Source organism: Cyclopterus lumpus, chromosome 7, assembly GCF_009769545.1.
Source record: "Cyclopterus lumpus isolate fCycLum1 chromosome 7, fCycLum1.pri, whole genome shotgun sequence".
Lineage (NCBI taxonomy): Eukaryota > Metazoa > Chordata > Actinopteri > Perciformes > Cyclopteridae > Cyclopterus > Cyclopterus lumpus.
In genome coordinates, this window is record NC_046972.1 from 6,450,114 (window position 1) to 6,472,700 (window position 22,587).

Sequence of the window (22,587 nt, forward strand, 5' to 3'; positions counted from 1 at the left end):
AATGGAGGGTGGCAACTACCGTCAATGGTCCGTTACCGCCACCTACTATACTGGAGTGTGAGTTCCTTTAAGACTAGGAGGAGGAGAAAGCCAGCTTCCCTCAACAACCAGGCTTTATATTCTCCTTACTCGATGCTAAATACATTCTTAAGATTCAATACTCCATCACCACAACTCTTTATTTAGCTTTCTTTAGCTTTTAGGTTTGCACTTTCTTCTGGCAGAGAACATGATCATCCTCTAAGCCACATTCACACAGACCTGATGAATGTTTTCACATAAACTGCATGTTTTTTTTAAAAATTTAATCTAGTGTGCCCCTTACCTCAGCCTTGATCTGGTTGTGTTTGCTCTCTGGAGTTTCTTTTCATATTGTTTTCATTCCAAGACCAGAGTCGAGACACCAAGAAATGTCCGGCCACAGCTGATGAATATGAACAGTCCTCCTGCAACATTTTATATAAAGTGAAACGGAAGGAGGGAGGATTCATTTATGTAAAGATGGTTGCACAAAATTACGTGTTTATTTGTGTGATTGATATAGATTCAATCCAATTCAGTTTTTATTTTGTATAGCCCAAAATCACAAATGTATATAACATATGGATGGGGTCAAGGACATGTTGAGTAACAATGTGCTGATGTAAAGTTTGGCACAAGATCTAAAGCACTTCACTAAGATGGGCTGAACAATTACATATTGAGAAAGAGAATACCTAAATTAGAAAAAAATGTACAGCATAACATTCAGAAAAGGGTTACAACTAATTATGTTAACTAAGATCAAACGAGAACAATTGTGAAATATGGGCATTGTAAAGTTTAAAAAACATTATGATCATAAATCTCTTTAAAATAATCGTACCTGCATAGCAATGCATGTTTGTTTTCTTTTTATTATTATGGATATGTAACTAACCCTCGTCTACAGCAATGAGGGTTGCAAAAGAGGCTCTTACACATGGTGCCTTCAGGTGCTGTCGGATATATATGACACTCGCATACGAACTGTACATTTAGGACCCAATAAAGTAAAACGTGTGCTTTTTTTATACAGCAATATGACCAGTCCCATAATCCTGCTGGCGGCTCATTGTAGTCTCTAGCACACAACGACAACAACAATCTGCGTGCACGTTTGGGATCTGGAATTGCTGGATGAAAAAGCTGGGTGGGAGCTCGTGAAGGCAACCCTCGCTGAGCACTCCGACGTGCCTGACGTCACTTCGATGCACGTACGAGGCAGGACTTTTGAGTAATTTAGTTAGTTGCGGCGAGAGAAGACAAAAAAGGGAGCCGTCCCGTCTCTCACGCGGTGCACTGCGGTCAAGCCAGCCTCCACTTCGAAAAACACAGTCAAGTCAGCCCGCACGGTTTTTTTTCAGTACACGTATATAGTAGGCATTACGGTACGAGCGTGTAAAACTGACTTCAAAATAAGAGCAAACTTCCGGTGAACGTGATACGATGAAATACGCCTTTAAATACAGATACAGTAATAGATTAAACTAATCATGAATTTTATTAATGATGAATAGAAAACAATAGGAAGGTAACTCTTCCAATATTGGGACATTTTGATTTTGAATTTCAAAATAAAAGATATAGAAAATCCCATTCATGAGCAAACGTATCTCTAATTTCGGACTAGATTTAGAAGAAAATGGTGCATAGTTAAAAACTAATTTCACTTCTGATGCATAGTAAACCATCTCAGGATGTCCCTCAGAGACAATCAGGACATTCTGATGTTTCATTTCAAGATGAGAGCCTGTCAAAATCTCATTCCTGAGCTGACTTCAAATCAGTTCACGAGACCATTTATGGCTAACTTTAGATAATATTTAAAAAAGAATGGCCCATAGTTATGAAATCATTCCACTTCTAATGCATACTAGACCATCTCACGATGTCCCTCAGAGACAATCAGGACATTCTGATGTTTCATTTCAAGATGAGAGCCTGTCAAAACCTCCTTTCTGAGCTGACTTCAAATAAGTTCACAAGACCATTTATGGCTAACTTTAGATACTATTTAAAAAGGAATGACCCATAGTTATGAAATCATTCCACTTCTGATGCATAGTAGACCATCTCAGGATGTCCCTCAGAGACAATCAGGACATTCTGATGTTTCATTTCAAGATGAGAGCCTGTCAAAATCTCCTTTCTGAGCTGACTTCAAATAAGTTCACGAGACCATTTATGGCTAACTTTAGATAATATTTAAAAAGGAATGGCCCATAGTTATGAACTCATTCCACTTCTGATTCATATACCATCTCAGGATGTCCCTCAGAGACAATCAGGACATTCTGATGTTTCATTTCAAGATGAGAGCCTGTCAAAATCTCCTTTCTGCGCTTACTTAAATTCAGTTCACGAGACCATTTATGGCTAACTTTAGATAATATTTAAAAAGGAATGGCCCATAGTTATGAAATCATTCCACTTCTGATGCATAGTAGACCATCTCAGGATGCCCATCAGAGACAATCAGGACATTCTGATGTTTCATTTCAAGATGAGAGCCTGTCAAAATCTCCTTTCTGAGCTGACTTCAAATAAGTTCACGAAGCAAGTTATGTCTAATTTCAGATTGAGATTTAAAGAAAACAGCACATTGATAATTGAAAACAATTGAATTGAATATAAATATTACTATTTAATCGAATAAAATATATAAAGAAAATTCTAAGAAAAAAACAACTTGACACTATGACATATACATTTGAGTTTCAAATAGATTAATAAATAAAAGAGAACATATATTAATTACGTAGTATAAAAAAAAATGAGAACATATGTGGGAAATATTTTAGAACCCCGAAAAAAGAAATTACACCATCAAGTTCAAATGTGGTATAGCCATCTAATGGGTGAGTCCCTTTGTTTGGTAAAAAACATAATCTGAAGTGAAATTATATAGTAATTTACCCTAATTTCCTTTCAAATCTTATCTGAAATTAGAGGTAAATTGACTTGCATGGTTTTTAAATTAGCTCAAGAAAGAGACAACTTGAGTTGGTCTATGTGAAAGGAAATCAAACTTTTGAATTTCATTGGAAAAAAAACACGAAATGTGAACAATCTTAAATGTCTTAAGTATTTATTTATTTTAATGAACGGACACTTATTCATAATAATAATTCAAGTCAATGGATAGAGCTTTTTACCCACAGATGGTTCAGATGTCTAACCACGGAAAAGGGTTTCAGAAAGTCTATATGCACAATGTTTTGCACCCTTCGAAGGAATCCTCCTCTGCCCGTTGAGTCCAGTCTTGGTTTGTGCGTGGTGGGTGCTGCTGTTTCCAAAGAAGAAGGTTAAGTAGGGCGATAAGGATGACACCATGTCAGAAATAAGATACATAAATTGCCTCGTGAACTTATTTGAAGTCAGCTCAGAAAGGAGATTTTGACAGGCTCTCATCTTGAAATGAAACATCAGAATGTCCTGATTGTCTCTGAGGGACATCCTGAGATGGTATATGAATCAGAAGTGGAATGAGTTCATAACTATGGGCCATTCCTTTTTAAATATTATCTAAAGTTAGCCATAAATGGTCTCGTGAACTTATTTGAAGTCAGCTCAGAAAGGAGATTTTGACAGGCTCTCATCTTGAAATGAAACATCAGAATGTCCTGATTGTCTCTGAGGGACATCCTGAGATGGTCTACTATGCATCAGAAGTGGAATGATTTCATAACTATGGGCCATTCCTTTTTAAATATTATCTAAAGTTAGCCATAAATGGTCTCGTGAACTTATTTGAAGTCAGCTCAGAAAGGAGATTTTGACAGGCTCTCATCTTGAAATTAAACATCAGAATGTCCTGATTGTCTCTGAGGGACATCCTGAGATGGTTTACTATGAATCAGAAGTGAAATTAGTTTTTAACTATGCACCATTTTCTTCTAAATCTAGTCCGAAATTAGAGATACGTTTGCTCATGAATGGGATTTTCTATATCTTTTATTTTGAAATTCAAAATCAAAATGTCCCAATATTGGAAGAGTTACCTTCCTATTGTTTTCTATTCATCATTCATAAAATTCATGATTAGTTTAATCTATTACTGTATCTGTATTTAAAGGCGTATTTCATCGTATCACGTTCACCGGAAGTTTGCTCTTATTTTAAAAGTCAGTTTTACACGCTCGTACCGTAATGCCTAGTATATACGTGTACTGAAAAAAACCGTGCGGGCTGACTTGACTGTTTTTCGAAGTGGAGGCTGGCTTGACCGCAGTCGCGGTGCACCGTCTCTAGTTTCTAACGCAACTACTTGGAAAGATGTCGACGGTCGGCGGTGCCTTGTGTCGAAATGTTTTGGCCGTGAGGAACTCTGGCATGATGGTGGTGAGTACAACTATTATCCTCGGCGTAAGAACAGAGAAACGCCTCACGGGATACTTTCAGTAAACGTATATTTGTGTTAATCTCTTGACTGTTGCGTGTGTGTGCTGTAGGCCGTTGTGAATTTAGCAACACAGTCCACGCTTCATTATATATACAGGCTTTTATGATAAATGCTTAGTCAAATGTATCCATTGTTCATGAGCTGAGCTTGTTTGACAACCCTCTCACATTAAAGGCTATATGTCAAATAAACATTTCGCAGTGAGGATAAACAGATATCTGTTTACTTCTCACGACCATATGGAACAATCTAAGTTATTGTGAAGTCTGAAGTCCATCTTTCATGGTCCTGAAAGTCAGTTAGGTAACTATAAAGACTGCTAAGTGATGTAACGCTTTCATGTTAGTTCACCTGAGCTGCCACTAGGGGGCGTCTCCATACTTTCTTATGAAAACAAAAAGAAAAGTAAACATTATTAGACTGTATAAACGGGCAATATAATAATAATAATATATTGAATAATAATATGAATCTAATCCGTAATATTATCTGAAAGCTTCGAATTGTGGTTTAATATACAGTTTATCTTATCTTCCAATTAGTTATTTATTTTACATTTATTTGTGGTTGATGTGATCTTATGGTACTTTTTTTTTAGTTTGTCTTTATTCTACTGCAAAGCAATTTTGTTGTTTGCACAAGGTCATTTATTATTGCAAGTAATATCCTCTGGTGTCGTAGGATCGAATAACCAAGTGTTTCCTATTTTGGCCCGAGTTCACAGAAACGGCTGTTAGGTCACATTATGGGGTGTTCCTTTGTACATACCTCTCTATTTTGTACAGCTCTTTATCTCTCACCTAAAAGAAAAATGCTTTCGGGGATAAAAGAAGAACACACCATAGGGATTAAAACTTGAAGAAGAAGACAATGTTCTTATTTGTTTTTTATTATCTATGATACAGATGGTACGGCATGCTCAGACGGCCGCTGCCCCGGCTCCTGAAGCCCGCATCAAGAAGTTTCAGATTTACCGCTGGGACCCGGACACCGCTGGAGACAAACCGCGAATGCAGACATATGAAATTGATCTCAATACGTAAGTCGTAACCGGGTCCCATGAACAGCATATTGTCGGGCTGTGCCTTCCTCTAACGTGTTGACACGTTCCTGTTATAGTTGCGGTCCAATGATTCTGGATGCCCTCATTAAGATCAAGAATGATATCGACCCCACGCTCACATTCAGACGCTCCTGCCGCGAAGGTGAGAAACAAATCTAGATTCAGCTCCCGCATCGTTTCTAAACTTGACCTTTTGTGCCGGATGTCAGTGACCCATCGGTTGTTTCTTCAGGGATATGCGGCTCGTGTGCCATGAACATAAATGGAGGCAACACGCTGGCATGCCTGAACAAAATTGACACCAACACTAGCAAGCCGACAAAAATCTACCCGCTCCCACACATGTACGTGGTCAAAGATCTGGTGCCTGTAAGTGCTGCACAGTGTATGCCGTTTCTCCTCACATGGCCACATTGAGAGTGGAAAGAAAAGTCACATTATGGTGCATTTATTGGTTGTTTTGTCCCCCCGTCCCCCCTCTTTATGTGATTTCCCCCAGGATATGAGCAACTTCTATGCCCAGTACAAATCCATCGAGCCCTACCTGAAAAAGAAGGATGACACTCAAGAAGGGAAGGAGCAATATTTCCAGTCGGTGGAAGACCGGCAAAAACTGGTAATTAACAGTCTCACTGTAAGATCGACAGAGCTCAGCAGGAATTATACAGCCAATGCTCCCATATTGGAGGTCGTCGTATCACAGTCGCTGTTGTCATTTCATCGCAGGGATTTCAGCCGGCCAGCCACAGAATTGACCACACGACCTGTCGGTTTTCGCGATGTATTACTAGTGGGAAATATTTAGCAGAATCACAATTTGAATGCCCGCACGGTGATTTAAGTAGGTTCATAGTCCTCTTAACCCAACAGGACGGCCTGTATGAGTGCATCCTGTGCGCTTGCTGCAGCACCAGCTGTCCCAGCTACTGGTGGAACGGAGACAAATACTTGGGACCTGCTGTCCTCATGCAGGTGAGTTTTTTTTGTTTCATCCCAATAGTTCAGATATTTGCGAATAATGTGATTCATGATGGCGCTAACGACGGATGTCAACTGTGTTATTATTATCCCTCAGGCCTACCGGTGGATGATCGACTCCCGCGATGAATTCACAGAGGAACGTCTGTCGAAGCTTCAGGACCCCTTCTCTCTCTACCGCTGCCACACGATCATGAACTGCACCAAGACGTGTCCCAAGGTACCGCAAAAGCGCTCTCGCACACGTTCTCTCACGGATTGAATTGAGTTTTGCTTTCTTACGGTCTGTTTGGCACACTGCTCCACAGGGACTCAACCCGGGAAAGGCCATCGCAGAGATAAAGAAGATGATGGCAACCTACAAAGAGAAGAAAGCAGCGGCTTCATGACCGTGTGAAAATCCAGCTCAAGAGATCCACCAATAATACCTGGAACAAGTAGTTCCTCTTAAAAGGAAGAGACGAGCAAACCAAGGTTGCCTACATTCAGCACCTTTTCATAATTTGTATTAAATTCGGGGGAATGTGAGTGAGTAGATGTGATTTGATGAGGTAGAGGAATAAAGGACATTGTGAGAAAAGGCTGCTGGAAAGTACTGTTAAAACAAATATATTTAGAGCGGTGCAACGGGTTGGACCACATTTCTGCTATTTGCTTGCAAAATAAAAATACTGGGCTCCGTTGTATTGACTCTTTGGGAATATCTGTAAATATTTAACTATGTATTCATTAAAGATGTGCTGGGCTCATTGCGGAAACTGAATGTGTTTTAGTTCAGAAAAGAACAAACTACTCTTTTGTGGACTTGCATTGCAATATACAATATTGACGCAACTAATGGGTCATTGTTAATTGCCAAAGAAAAGGGCCTTTTCTCAGCAGGCAATCCGTGACATTAAAGATGTCTTCATATCGATGAGCCAGCTCCAGGGCTTGTGTGTAGTCCATAATCATTCACTGATATGGCTAACTGGGAGACCTAATGGATTGAAGCCATTGTTAACGCAGTTTAAACATGTCAATATGTCTGCTGGGGGGCAAAGTTTCATTGCAATGTGGTCATTATATTTATTTGTTGATCTGTGGAGAAATTACTGACAAGCTGCATATAAACAGGGACTCTACGATAACAAGGTTAATAAAACACATGTTAAATACATTCTTAAATAAAACTCAGTGGGAGTACAAACACCTGCCGAAGGGATTCCAATACTTTTGTCCTTTAATAAACAAACTTTAATACATGAGTTGATGGCATAGGTTTAATATTATGAGCAATTTACAAAGGATGCCTTAGTATATAAATATACTGGAGTGCGTTTCTGGGAATTCTCGCAGTCTATTGGGAATGTATGGAAAAACATCCCAATGAAAACTACTGTAATCAAACTTATGACTGAATTTTGTATTCTTTATCGGGATAAAATAACATGATTCCATCTCTTGTCATGTAGAGAAACCGATCTGCTGTAGGAGGAGCTCAGAAGTGTGTAAGCACTGCGGTTCTGCAGTAAGCGACACACATGCAGCGGGCTGCCACGAGCCTACCGGCGTTTCTGCACTTTGGCACGCATGCGACTATTTTGAACATCGCGGCTCGCCGTAGAAGGGTATATAGTTAGTTAGCTGTGTTGGGGTCGATCGAGGAAGCGCGCCCGTCCGGCCAGAAGACCCAGTCTGTCGTTTGCATCCCGAGGGTAATGTGGAGGCAGTCATCGTGACCGGAGGATGGAGAAGCACGGTAAGTGTGCTTCATGGTCGAAGCGAACACGGTTTGCTTAAAAACAGCAAACCGGTGGTGCTGTTGTTGTTTTGTTGTCTGTGCAAATGTTGATTAGCTTTAGGGTTCAAGATGCAATAACTAACTGATAATCAGCAGCCATGTATACTAACCAACAATGTAGCTTGTAGCTAACTGGTGTTGTTGCTAGTTAAGTTTAAAACCATCACCATCAGGCAATCAATAAGGACAACTAAGTTATTTTGATCAAAGCAACCAATGCACTGCCCTGTCATGTGATTACATCTCAGTGATGTGCTTCAAATGCTGCAGACTATCTCTGGTGGAGTTTAAAGGGTCATTTCACCTAAATTACAAAAAGTAAACAAACAAACATGTGATCCCCTTCTTCCCACCAGGGGGCACAGAGCTGTCAGTCTCTGGCTCGAGGTCCTCACAGCAGCATGGAAGCATTACATTTGAAAGGAGCCGTATATTCTCATAATGAATGGCTTGTATTGCATCAAACAGCTGTTGTCTGTGGAAAGGTGAAATAGTGTGTAGCTGAGCAGAGGATGGAGTCGCCGTCCCTCGGCTTGCATAGTTGGCTCCCAGCTCAACCGTCGACACGTTGAGAGCCGTTGAGAGCCAATCGAAAGGCCCCCGGCTCTCCGCTCTCGCACATGCGCTGCAAACCTCACTCCGGCCTTGGTAGCGTTCCTAACGCAGGTACTAATACGAACACTACTACAGTAACTACTAAGTGTCTCAATTAGAGCGTGAGCGATGAATCCGCCTTCAGCTTCAGGTAACGGAGCCAGGTACCGTAGGGGTCAGGCTGGCCCACCAAACTGTTGAGCCTACTGGCTGTTGGCACGAAGCTGGTGCTATTTGAGGTTAACGGCTCGTTGTTTCGTCACATAAGCCGCTCAGATGACTGTCTTGTGTCTTGTTTAGCCATGTGTGCATAGTCTTTTCCCTTTTTTTTGACAGCACAGACATTTTGTGCTGTGTAAATGGATGAAGGTGAAACTGAAAGACCGGACTTTCTTCGGGTAAGCCACAGCTCATTGGCCACAGCAGGATTCATAAAGTCCTATTCGTAGGGATGTGGTCCATTTGTTTTAACGGGGAAGTTATTGATTGCTGCCTGGGACAACGTTCATTTAAAAAGGGGAATAATTATGACTTTCGAAGCCTGGAATTCCTGTGTGTGCTGAGACGGCCTATTTAGTATTGGAAGTCACTTGAACCCGTCTGGAACGCACTTTGGAGCTTATGGAAATATCAGTGAGATCGCTCTAAACGGTCGGGCACGCGCAAACTATGACACGTGGCCTTCTTGGTCGAGATTAGAGTATTTGCAGCAAAGCAAGCATGTGATCGGGCGAAATATCTCACATTCCGTTGTGTGTGTGTGTGTGTGCACGTGGTTCCTAGTTCGGACAAACTTTCCCTGACTGCACACTTCGCAATGATGGTCGCAATGATAGTATGCTAATGGTCTCTCTGTTTTACCCTTGGATGTCATACCATCAAAAACACTAACTTATGAATATCATCATAATTACAGTGCCCTAAAAAATCTCATGCCATGTCTGCATATCAAAACATCTACTGTTTGTAGGTAATATAGTCTGTCATGCTCATGAATGTGGAATGTTGTACAGTCTTTGTCTTGTAGAACTTATTTCCCTTGTTTGAAGATGACAGTCGCTCCTCTGGCTGTAGCTGATGTCCTGCGGGTATGAGGGGACGTACAACGCCCGTCTCAGCGTCGTGTTGTGGCGTTGACCTCCGCTGTCGATCAAGCAAACCTCCGCATCTCCTCTGCTCCGCGATTCCCGTTGCACCTTGTGCCATCAGCCAACTCCACGCAGTGTGTCTCGGCCTGGAACTTGTCGTTTAACTTTGCAATATCTGTGATTTATGTTTGAAGTCGCTCCCGTGTCCACCATCAGACCGTGCTCCTTGACACCGCGCCATGGCCGGGTCTCCGCATCCCTGTTGCTTATCCGGAATGCATACTCTTTGCTGCTCGTCGTCCCGCCATTGTTTCCGTCTGCAAGTTGCGTCCCGGTGCGTGTTGCTTTTACACTGGCTACACCACTGCTTGCGTTGACACGCGCCAGCATGGCGTTGTCTTCGGACGCCGTTCCACGCATCCTCTCGGTGTCCTCGTAGCTCCGTAATTTAGTTTTTAAATTCGGCTAAAGGCATCGCCACCTCACTTTGCGCGACATGAATAGCAAACGGCTTAAATGATTCTGGCAGTCCCTTCAAAATCATTGCTACTAACTGTCCGTCACTCAATGTCTCACCTGCGTTTGTCAAAGCGGTGATGGCGGTCTCTGCGCGTATAACGTACTCTGTCTCGCCCTCACTGCTCGACTTTTGAAGTGAAGTCAGTTCTGTATACAAACTGATTACACGTGGCTTCCCTTTGTCGACATAATAGTCTCTCAGAATCTTTAGTGCTTTCCGCCTGTTGTCTTATCGCCCAGAAACTGGATTAGCTCTGCGTATGCTTTGGCATTCTCCGGCCCTTCTTCCACATCGCCGGCAGGTTCATTTAGGATAGTATCCCTAAGCCTTTGCAACCGAAGATGGCCCAAAAAATGTCCTCTCCCACAGTTCATAATTCTTTTCATCTCCATCAAAAATTATCTGGGACCAACGGCTACTCGTTGTTTCGGCGACTCATGGTGCTAGCATAGTATGCTAGCAGATGTGGATTGTATAGCGATCCTGGTGTGTATACCCAGTGTTAACCCGACTATAATAATGGAGGAATAAGACAACGTGGGGCATCACTTTAGTTTCATCCAAAAGTAAAACTTTATTGTCAACTTCAGCACCTCTAATTGGCTGTTCTATTTGTCCAACACACCCACACATATATATATATATATATATATATATATATATATATATATATATATATATATATATATATATATATTTCCTTGTGTATGTTAACACCCCCACTTGTTCAGACTATATTACCTACAAACAGTAGATGTAAGGGGTGTTTTGATATGCAGACATGGCATGAGATTTTAGGGCACCGTAATTATGATGATATTCAGAAGTTGGTGTTAACACCCCCACTTGTTCTCACACTGTTTTCTTCAAAACGAACAAAAGCATCATAACAAGGATGTAAACTGGTGATGCGGGTAGTCAGGTGGGTGCCGCGCGAGACACGTATGCAGGTAGAAAAGAAAACGAGCATCATCATCATCATCATCAGCAGCAGCAAGGTGGAATCCAACAGCTGCGGTGTTACGGAGAGACGCGAGTGGCTCCCACTATAACCCTCCATGTTCGGGACGGATATAACGTGTTTAGTGACGGCCTTAGGTTGACGGTAAGCACTTGTGTTCCCCCTCAAATGTCTTAATTAGAATTTAAATATTAGTTTTGATCTGCGGAGACGGAAGTGCGAATCCGGTTCGCTTTGAACGTCCACGGGTTAAAGTTAAACAAACAACTCCTTGACTCTACTTTATTGTTGTTCTTTGTGTCTCCTAGGTTATTGTATGCTGTTAATATGTATCTTTACTGAGAGATTGTAGCAAACGTATAATACTTTATGGGACATTTTACTAGCCATTAAAAAGTTAATGTTTGTAACTGCGTTCACGCTTCCGCCGATACTCGGTCAACTGAGCCGCCGCTGGAAATGTGATGCGCCTCATTTCCTGGAGTTACGGTACCGAGGCCTGGACGGCCCAAAAGCAGCGAGACGCACCCTGATTTCATGCAATGATATGGACATTCTATGAAATAATATTACTGTACTGATGTCAGCTCAAGTTCAATGAGTATATTCATAATTTCACAATATTATAACTGTAATTTCCTTTTTAGCTAACTTTGTCTTCAGTTTTTTTTAGAAACTGTACAGTAAAATCTCAATAAAATAACTGTGGACATAGCAGAGGTCCTCTTGAATAACAATCTAGTGTCATTTTGATATATACTTTTTAAGGATCTGCTTTAAGAAATATTCGTAGGCACTGGGTATAACAACGTTAGATTAATAAACGTAACCTAAATATCCTATACGGTTTAAACTAAAGTTACGAGTGACTTGGGACTCGATAGACTAACATCGTTAACGTTTGTTTGTTGATTTGGATATCTCCATTACTCGTGTATCCGTGGAAAACGTTTCTCATGTCCCCTTCGTCTCGGATGATATCACTTCCAACCACTCTTGCTCTCTTTGCCGGTGGTGAAGTGCCTTCTTCAGAAGGATATTATTATTATTATTATTATTATTATTATTATTATTATTATTATTATCACTCCAACGCTGTCTTTCATTGAGATTTGGTCCACTCACTGACTCTTGCTTCCCAAAATATCAAAGTTTACACAAAACGTTTGGTAATTGTCAAGCTTGAAATGACAACCCATATTATAAATACAGTTTATGGTAACCCCCCCCTGTCTTCCATATATTCATACAGTTTTGCTGTGTTTTTATTGAATCCTTTCCCCCCCCCACTAGAATCACTCCTTTGCAGAGGAATTAATTGGATAAAAAACAAAATGTAAACCATAGTTTTCACCACATTGACCCAGACTGTTGAGTGTCTGGTAAGTTGGCCATGAGCACACCTGAGCCCAGTTTAGTCCATATTGTACAGACAAAAAAAAACTTCCATGACACTGAGGTCATACAAAACAAAAGATGAGATTTAAATCGAGCCACATAAAATAAAAAAAAGTGGTTGCAGTGTGCAACATGGACTCGACTAGAGCGTTGCAGTATGTGCTTTGTTTGTATTGACTGAGTGTGTGTGTGCGTTGTCCTGCTCAGTTCATATGAAACATTGTCCCCGCCCTGTAGGTAGTGCGGCCGGTTTGCAGAGCGGACTCCCGTCACCCAGTCCAAGAGACCGCCTGTTCAGTCCTGACTCGCACATGGTAAGAAACGTCCACTTTTTCTTGTGTGGCAAATAATGTTTACGGGAGCTGATAAGCTCGCCAGCACTATGGGAATGATCTTTTTGTTTGAATCTGAATGGCCTGTCTCGACTCTTTTGCCCCACCAGGATGTCCAGGGCTATAAGTGGGTGCGCTGGCGGGTGTGGTTGTGTCGTCTGGCCGCTGCGCTGTCCTTGGGTCTCCTCCTGATTGTGTTTCACTGGCGGCCGCGCTTCGCTGTCCTCGCCCGCTGCTGCTCTTGCCCTGTGGCATTGGCGGATATTCTGCTAATAAGAGTGAGGAAATGAATGGTCCCTTTTTTTTGTCCCGTTTGTTGGTCGTGAAAGGTTGATGTCCAAAAAGCCTTTTTTAGAATAAATTCTGCACACATCGTCACAAAAATGAAAGCCGTTATATTTATATATATATACATTTTTTTTTTTAATGAAGCTAATAATTGCCACCAGTCCGGTTGTGCCTAGTTTCCAACAGTCACCAGTGTATCTGTGTCATTTGTACCGTCAGGACAGCTTTGACCAGCATCATGTGGTGGAGGTCCACACAGAGGAGATGGAGGACGGCAGGTCAGCTTCAAATCCCGACCCTCTGTCAGCGTCACCTTTTTTAAAAAATATTAAAAAGGCTTTTAAAACCAGTAAGCACGCATTTAGGGAAACTGTGTGCCAGCTCTACTCACTGGATTTGTCATTTCTCAGTTTGGAGTTAATGGCCGAGCTGGAGGACAATGAATGCAGGGATACGGTTCAGCTGCACAAGGAGGAGGTGAGAAAGAAGTGATCGTTTGGCAAAACAATGTGTTGAGGGATCTTCTCTCCCAATGCTCGAAGTGCCTGTTGTTGTGTTCCAGAAAACGCTGCTGCGCTACTACCTGTTTGAGGGACTGCGCTACATCTGGCTGGCCAGGAAAGGAGCTTTCTGTCGTGTCAGGTACTGAAATGGGACACACACACACACACACACACACACACACAGCGTACTGTACAGTCCTGAGCAGCTGGGTTCATCCTGTATGTGTTTGGATTGAAAATGTTTTAGCCAGTGCTACTTTTTTCCTCAGTTATATTTCTAACACAGCTAGAAAGTGAAATATTGTAATTTCTTTTTGCTCACCATAACGTTGAATCCTCCCATCTTTTTGTCTATAGTGTCCTGAATGAAAACTGGACCTGCAAGGACCTGTATGATTTCCAAAAGGGCCTGAGTCCCCTGGAGCAGAGCTTGAGGTAGGAAAAGATGCGCGAATGGGGGAATTAATCTACGAGTGCACTGCGGAGCTATTCATGACGTGACTTCTTTCAGGAGACGCATGTATGGGCCCAACCTTATTGACGTTCCTGTGAAGCCTTACGTAAAACTGCTGTTTGAGGAGGTGAGATGGAAAATCTGTCCGTTTTATATACTGCCCAGATAGTTTTTTTATTTATTTTATGAATGTTTGGAAAGTTTGAAGTGATTTATTTTATTCAAACGACCAGGTAAAGTATCAAATTGAACTCTCTCACTTGGCTCCTTTTTTAGGTCCTCAACCCGTTCTACGTGTTCCAAGTGTTCAGCATCGCCCTGTGGCTGGCCGATGATTATTATTTTTACGCCGTGTGCATATTTATTATCTCCGTTTTCTCCATCGGCCTCTCACTTTATGAGATCCGCAAGGTGAGTGCAGATGCTTAATCTGACCATGCTCTGTTGTGGGTTTAGCTCTGGACATGGATACAATAACATGATACAACCTTTGCTCCACAGCAAAGCATCACTCTTCGCAACATGGCCCAGTTTGTCACAAATGTCACGGTACGGAGGAACTCAGGAGGTGAGCTTTTGCAAAGGTTCCCTTCTTCTAATGTGAATTTCTCTTGGCGTTAACATGAGTCCGGCAGTAATGTGTAGCCGCGGTTCCATGTAGTGATAAATCATCATAATTATAAAGTGGGTCAGAAATATACATGTATTGATCAAATGTACTAAATGACATTGAAGTTGACGCTCGTATTAACTATGAAAGGTGTCCCAGTCCTGGCTTGCAATAGTATATATGAGACTGTCCATATTGAACATGGTTTGTTTAGTTTCGTCGGACCCAGAACAGCCATCTCTCCAGAGGGACATGCACTCACTTGTTGTGTGTTTTCTTCAGCGGAGGAGTGCATGAGCTCGGAGGAGCTGGTCCCCGGCGACTGTCTCGTCATCCCTCAGGAAGGTCTGCTGCTGCCCTGTGACGCTGCCCTGCTGGTCGGGGAGTGTCTGGTCAACGAGAGCATGCTCACAGGTGATCAACCTCAACGTCCACCAACACCAACAGCAGCTACGCTTGTGCAATAAAATATTTGGGGGTAAAACACAGTATTTGTATTTGTAAGTGAAACCCACTGAGCTGAGGGGTGTTTAAACCACGAGATGCCACTAACAAGGTACACACGCTTCCTTTGTTAAAGCTGGGATAAACCTTCAGGCTGATTAGAGTCACCAGTTTTCCATCACAAGTGGTATTCAAGATGACCGCACACATGTGAGGGGTTGAAACATTTGCTTCATTGCCCCTTGTTAAAAGATGCTGCATCTGTTTTACCTCCTAAATCTGAACAAACTGTTTGCTTTGATTTGGCAAACTACTCAAATCTAAAAGGGAAATTGCAATTCATCTTAATGTCCCCCCCCCAGGAAAGAAAAACACTCCACTACCCATTTCCTCAGTTTCGTGATCCAGCATTTGCCTCGTATTCACTCCTCCTCCTCCTCCTCCTTATGTCCAGGTGAAAGTGTCCCGGTGCTGAAGACGCCCCTGCCGACCGGTGAGGGGCGGTACAGCTCAGAGACGGAGCAGCGCAGACACACCCTCTTCTGTGGCACCCAGCTCATTCAGGCCAAAGGGTGGGGCAGCAGCGGTGCTGTTGCTGTGGTCACGAGCACCGGTGAGTCGAAACCCCGGTGGCATTCTGTAACATTTGTAACGGTAATGACAGTTGCCTCAGGGTTGGATGACGTTATTTGTCCTTTTAAAGTCAACCGCACACAGGGCTCAAGTATAGAGGAGAATAATCACACATGTTGAACCCTCCAAGGTACATTTTCCAAAAGCAAAATATTTAGCATCGGCCACCAAACAATTACACACCACAACAGAGTTCGCTCAAAATGCATCCATTTGTATTTAACAGATCAGGGACAGGCACAACAATACACATAGTGAAATAACACACAATTCCCCAAAGTCCATTCCAGAATTTCGTGAGGTAGAGATTACAGATCGCTACACATTGTTTGTGAGACGTTCGGTAAAGTGGTAAAGGTAATCCGTGGAGTATATCGGTTACTCATCCTGTGATGCCTTGAATCTCGCCGAATTAAATGGCGTCCGTGTTTTCCATCAGCAAAACTATATTTTAAAAAATCCTCTTACAAACTGCCAGTCTGCAGTGCTTTTTAAATGGTAAGGTTTGCTCTCCAAGTCAAGCCAGGTCTTCTGCATTTATCTCTCCCTCAGGGTTCTTCACGGCCAAAGGTAGCCTGGTCAGCTCCATTATGCATCCTCAGCCAATCGACTTCCGCTTCTACCAAGACTCTGGCAAGTTCCTGCTCCTCCTGGGTTTGGTTGGTAAGCGCTTTTAACAGTGACCTGCAGGATTCAGTTTCAAGACCTGTATAAAGAAGATTATTTTATCTTTATTTACAGCTAATTCATTAAATGTTTTCTAGTCTTTCTGACCTATTATTCAACCGTTGGACATTAATAAGCTCTTTCCTATGTCTGTCCTTCTCTCTTCAGCTTTTATTGGCACCATTTACAGCATTGTGGTCCTCTACCTCTACAATGTAAGTGCACGGACCATATTTTTTTCTTCTTATTTGGCATGCCAACGATAAAGAAAGTGACGTGTGTGTGTCCAGGTGACTTTGCTGAGCTTGGTGATTCGGAGCCTGGATGTCGTGACCATCGCAGTGCCGCCCGCCCTGCCTGCCGCCATCACCACGGGCACCATCTACGCCCAGCGCAGGCTGAAGAGCCAGGGAATCTTCTGCATCAGTCCGCCACGCATCAACATCTGCGGAAAGGTCTCAGTCTTCTGTTTTGACAAGGTGAGGGGGGTGGGGGGTGGGGGGTGGGGCGTGGGGCGTGGGGATTTTACAAGCTGCACTCTTTGTACGTGGAGAGCTCGGCGGGTTGAAGTCTCCTTTCATCGGAGGACCGTTGTGCTCTCCAGACAGGGACTCTTACGGAGGACGGTCTCGATGTGTGGGGAGTGATGGAGGGGGGAGCTGCCGGTTTCTCCGAGCTGGTCCCAGACCCCGGACTCCTGCCCCCGGGGCCCATGCTCTCAGGCCTGGCCTGCTGTCACACCGTGACGCTGTTGCAAGGACAGCCCCTTGGAGACCCTCTGGAGCTCAAGATGGTCGAGTCCACTGGTTGGGTATGACACTTGTTTTATTTACTTCAACAGTGTTTTTTTTTTTTTTTTAATTCTCAATATTAGTATTAATGCATCAGCAAAGTTGGTACTGATACTAAAACAATACCGGCGTACTTACGAAACCCTTTTGTTCTTTAACGAAAGAAGCCATCTCTGATGTTAAATGTCTAAACACAAGAATCCCTTCGAGAACTATGATATTCTAAAATTGGGGGAGGGGAGGGATCAGTAATAAACAGGGCAGACATTGTGTAACTGTATTCAGGTTGGATATACCAAGCCCCACTCATTTTTACATTGATTTATTTTTCCAGTCCCTCCAGGAGCCAGAGGGGGATGGGAAGGTGCTGGATGCAGAGTTTGGAGGCCACAGAGTTTTGGCTGTTCTGAAACCTCCGACTCGAGGGACTGTGAGTGTCCCTTCTCTCATGTGGACCAATCAGTAGGGCTTGTTTGTTTACGTCAAATCCCGTTAACTGCGGTAGAACTGTTGCAAAGGCATTGCTCTTTCCATTGTTGTCAACCTTTTTAGTGTTATATTTTGACATTGTGGTAAATGTGTGAAATTACAAACTTAATTTACATAAACCTAAATTAAAAATAGATGGCGAAAAGTTGCTACATCTGCAGTTAGGTTGTGTCTCTGCAATATATATATATATATATATATATATATATATATATATATATATATATATATTAGAAAAACATTGTTTTGCTGTTCCAATATCGGTAGTTTCCAGTTATCCAAAACTGATATCCTTCTCTCTCATTTCTTGTCAGTCCACCAGCGAGGCGGTGGCCATTGTCCGGAGGTTTCCCTTCTCCTCGGCCCTGCAGAGGATGAGTGTGGTGACGGTGGCCCGCGGGGGACACTCGGCCCTCGCTTTCATCAAAGGATCCCCAGAGATGGTGGCAAGCCTCTGCCGAGCAGAAACTGGTCAGTGACTTGTTAGATTTTTTTATATTGGAGAGAGATAAGTTCTGTGTGAATGAAATTAATTCTGCACTGCCTGCTCTCTCCTCTTGTACATTACATTCATACTAAACGGCTTGCTTCCTGTTTACAGTGCCAGCCCAGTTCTCCAGTGAACTGGGCGGCTTCTCCAGTGAAGGCCTCCGAGTCCTCGCGCTGGGCTATAAACCAGTAGACGGGAACACTGACTTGAGGGCCATTGAACGGTGTGTTTTTTTATTTTTATTTTATGGACTCATTTTCCTACACCTGAAGCGTGCTGTAAACCCGGTCATGCTGAAATGCAGCCGCTTGTCTTTCCGCAGAGGGGAGGTAGAGACGGACATGCGGTTCCTGGGCTTGCTGATAATGAAGAATCTGGTAAAGCCAGAAAGTGCCAAGGTTATTAATGTCCTGAGGCTGGCAAACCTCCGCAGCGTCATGGTCACTGGTGAGAGATCTTTTGCACTTCCTCTTGTGTCTCTTTTGATCATTAAAGTGCTAAGTTTCAGTCGTCAACTTTTAATGCTGTCAACCTCATGTCAAATCTGGTTTGCGTGTCCTCATTCCCGTAGGGGACAACATCTTAACCGCAGTCAACGTAGCAAAAGGCTGCGGCATGGTGGAATCCCATGAGAAGGTGATATTCGTCAATGTAACCCCCCAAACTGCCCAGTCCGGGCCCAGACTGAAGTTCAGCCTGGATGAAGGAGGGGCTCCTGCCGACCAAACCTCTATTGTCACTCGGGTTAGTCCCGCTTCATCTTTTGAAGTCTCCGGTGTACTGTGCTGTCGATATCTGGGAAGATGGGAACCATGGTTCTGTTCTCTGAGGAGGTTCTTGTAGCATGCTCTGGAACTTGAAAGAACAGTGATGAGGGTTTTATTGGAAGTCTAACCTAATTCTAGCTGATTTCTTTTAAATTCTATTTTTTTTTTCTCCTCAGAGTGCTTTTGACTATCACTTGGCTATTAATGGAAAGTCCTTCGTTGCCCTCTGTAATCACTTCCCTGAGTATTTGCCAAAGGTAATGTATGCCATGTTACGGGGACAATGATTGAACTAGATTATACCGACATATTAGACTAATGGGCTGTATTTCAAATCAAGATGTGATCAACCTTCCTGGTCTTTGCAGGTTTTGTTGCGAGCCACCGTATTTGCACGCATGGCTCCCGACCAGAAAACCCAGCTGGTGAAGGAGCTGCAGAAACTGAAGTGAGTACCCACACAAAAGAGGAAGGATGGGCAACATACACAGAAAGAAAAGAAAACGGTGTGGGGGAATCAAACCCTCCTTTAACCTGCAGCCCCAACACTTATTTGAAATATGGGTAGAAGTGCTAGAAATGCCCAAACAAATGCACTGCCACAAAAGAAAGTGTATAGGTTTTTGGCCCATGTAGTGGCCATTGGAGGAACTGCCTCTCAGAGCACATCCATGTTGGCATCAACACCCAGCGGTGGTGGTTGAATCAAAAAGCTAATACCAATACTATTAAAGTTAAGGTGCAAACTTAAAAGAAATTTGAACTGGTATTTAAGGGCTTTCTAGTTGCATTATTATTATTACAGTCATTTAACATCTTGACTTCTCTTACTACAGCTACCGGGTGGGCATGTGTGGGGACGGGGCCAATGACTGCGGAGCCCTGAGGGCCGCTGATGTCGGGGTTTCCCTGTCCGAAGCCGAGGCTTCAGTCGCCTCACCTTTCACTTCCAAGACTGAAAACATCAGCTGTGTGCCGCTGCTCATCAGGTGAGCAAGTAGGAGGCATCAAGTAAATATGGACGGAGCACCTCAACCAGAAATGTTTGTAGTAGAGTATCTGCAGCAGAATATATAATAACTTCTTCTTTTTCTCTGTGTGTATGTGTGCAGAGAGGGCCGGTGTTCTCTGATCACCTCCTTCAGTCTCTTCAAGTACATGGCTCTGTACAGCTTCATCCAGTTCTGCTCCGTCCTCCTCCTCTACACCGTGAGTAGCAGCTTTCAAAGTGGCTGCCATTTACCTCTTCAAAGGCCGGCTTGTGGTTGTAGATGAGACGTCGTCGTTGGCTTAACTTCTGATATTTTCAGTGTTTAGAAACAAAGCAACTTGCTGGAAGCCGGTCTCATTACCACGCGCTGATTCTCTGACGGACGCCGGCTCTGGTTCGCTAACGCGACGCGTATTCCAGAGAGAAACGCCAGTTGTAGTCGTGGTGACGCTAAAATAGACTTCACAAAGTTAGCTCCGCAGGTAGCACGGGCAGGTATGCAGCAGACAATGGACATTAGCCAGATGTGTTACATTAGTGCAGAAAGAGATGACTGCAGTGTATACAAGCAAGGCTTTACTCATGAGAAACAATGTCGATTTAACTACCGCTATTCATCAACCACGCAGGATTATGAAAAGAGACTTATTAGAGATTTATTAATGTTTTTTTCTCTGAAACATTGCAAGCATACCAACTTGATGTATTTTAATCCAAAGCCATGTGTTTGCACCCCTGATCGCATGGCCTACAGAACTTACAGTGAAGTGTGTGTGTGTGTGTGTGTGTCCAGGTCAAGACGAACATCGGTGACCTGCAGTTCCTGTACTGCGACTTGGTTTTGACCACTTTGCTGGCCATCGTTATGGGGGGAGGAGGCCCCAGCGAGGAGCTGCACCCCGGCAGGCCCTCAGCCAGTCTGCTGGCCCTGCCTGTTCTGGGCAGCCTCCTCATCCACGCCTGCTTGATTGTTGTGGGCCAGCTGGCTGCGTTCTTCATCACGACCTCGCAGGACTGGTAAGTTTTATTTAAAAAAATAAATAAAAGCCCCACAAATTGGATTCCGAATGTCCTAAAGAAACATTTGGACACACTCTCTAAAACGCCGTTCCCCGGTGTATTTATTTATTTTCTTTTAGGTACGTTCCATTCAATTCAACATTGTTTGGCGCCGCCAATCTGCCCAACATGGAGAACACCAGTGTGTTTTCACTGTCCGCTTTACAGTTCATCATCATGGCCGTGGTGGTCACAAAGGGCTACCCTCACAAGAAACCTCTCTTCTACAACTGTGAGTCCGAGGAGGGTGACTTTCTATTGGGGTGGAGAGGATGATCCACACAGACCTGTGCTCACCAACATGGTCACGCTGGTCGTCGTGAAGATTAAGGACCTTGAATTCAGTGTTGTTTTTCCTCCTCCAGGGATCTTCCTCTGTGTACTGCTTGTCCTCTTTGCCGTGACGACTTGGCTGGTGTTGTATCCCGGGCCCGTCGCCGGCCGAATCTTACAACTGTACGACTTCTTTGACATGGAGTTTAAAATGCTGCTCGTCGCCATAGCTGCTCTCAACTTCCTCATGTCTTTTGTCGCGGAGGTGAGTGACGAAATCTTACTTTGATACTTGTTGTTTTACGTGAAAACTAGCTGGTTGGGACCCACGGCAGTATGTGATGCTGAACTTTTAAACTGGAACTCAGTCAGTAATATTCTCCTTCATGCAGACCAGTTCCTCTGGTCCGTTACTATCGGGTTCGATGGTGGGAAAAGTATGAAAAGGCCCCGTCGTAACTTCTCTGGCAACTTCTGCATGCTCAGTATATTCAAAAGACGTATACATAGTATGTAAAAGTATTCAGCACACGTGTCTTAACAGCCATCTGAACCTTTTTGTTTTGGGATTATTTCTCCCAGTAGAATCCTGATTCTTAATATCTGCGCTACAAAAAGACGTGTTGTCCTTTTCGATCATCTCGTTTTGTGGTATATTCCTAAAATAAACCCTAAAGTTGTTTTCACTCCTCCCCCCCAGGTGCTAGTAGACCGGGGTCTCCTGAGCTGCTTTCGCTTGCTGCGTGGGAGGCGTCAGTCCAAGAAACAGTACAAACGCCTGAACGTCCTTCTGTCTGAATCCCCATCATGGCCGCCCCTCAATCAAACCTTGTCCCCCACAGAGTACTCGGTCATCCAGTGCAGCTAGCATCTGCTCGCCCCTGTCGGACATTAGCCAGAAAGTGCCATCTGAGCGACATCCACTTTTTTTTAAATGTCATGTTTACCTTCATTAATAAAAAATATATTTATGTAAACTTTCAGCTGTA

At 43.3% G+C, this 22,587-nt stretch overlaps 2 protein-coding genes across 3 annotated transcripts; both read left to right on the forward strand.

The window, feature by feature from the left end:
* The first annotated feature begins 4,176 nt into the window (after nt 1-4,176).
* On the forward strand, nt 4,177-7,222 carry LOC117734176 (succinate dehydrogenase [ubiquinone] iron-sulfur subunit, mitochondrial-like). Its single transcript, XM_034538339.1, has 8 exons — nt 4,177-4,362; nt 5,329-5,462; nt 5,543-5,628; nt 5,719-5,855; nt 5,986-6,102; nt 6,357-6,458; nt 6,562-6,684; nt 6,773-7,222. Exons 1-8 carry the CDS (start codon nt 4,297-4,299, stop codon nt 6,851-6,853), a joined length of 846 nt encoding a protein of 281 aa, XP_034394230.1. The 5' UTR covers nt 4,177-4,296; the 3' UTR covers nt 6,854-7,222.
* Nucleotides 7,223-8,078: 856 nt separating this feature from the next.
* Nucleotides 8,079-22,581, forward strand: atp13a2 (ATPase cation transporting 13A2). 2 transcript variants are annotated; one of them, XM_034538330.1, is made up of 29 exons: nt 8,079-8,205; nt 13,046-13,122; nt 13,251-13,418; nt 13,648-13,706; nt 13,839-13,905; nt 13,991-14,070; nt 14,289-14,366; nt 14,443-14,512; nt 14,662-14,796; nt 14,887-14,953; nt 15,278-15,409; nt 15,894-16,052; nt 16,625-16,735; nt 16,907-16,953; nt 17,029-17,217; nt 17,325-17,549; nt 17,864-17,959; nt 18,333-18,489; nt 18,620-18,731; nt 18,831-18,955; nt 19,080-19,252; nt 19,452-19,532; nt 19,644-19,723; nt 20,112-20,264; nt 20,388-20,484; nt 21,060-21,283; nt 21,406-21,557; nt 21,691-21,863; nt 22,299-22,581. In XM_034538330.1, exons 1-29 carry the CDS (start codon nt 8,193-8,195, stop codon nt 22,464-22,466), a joined length of 3,468 nt encoding a protein of 1,155 aa, XP_034394221.1. In that variant the 5' UTR covers nt 8,079-8,192; the 3' UTR covers nt 22,467-22,581. The 2 variants fall into 2 exon arrangements, with proteins under 2 accessions (XP_034394221.1, XP_034394222.1); XM_034538331.1 differs by having other exon boundaries at nt 17,343-17,549.
* Nucleotides 22,582-22,587: the final 6 nt, after the last annotated feature.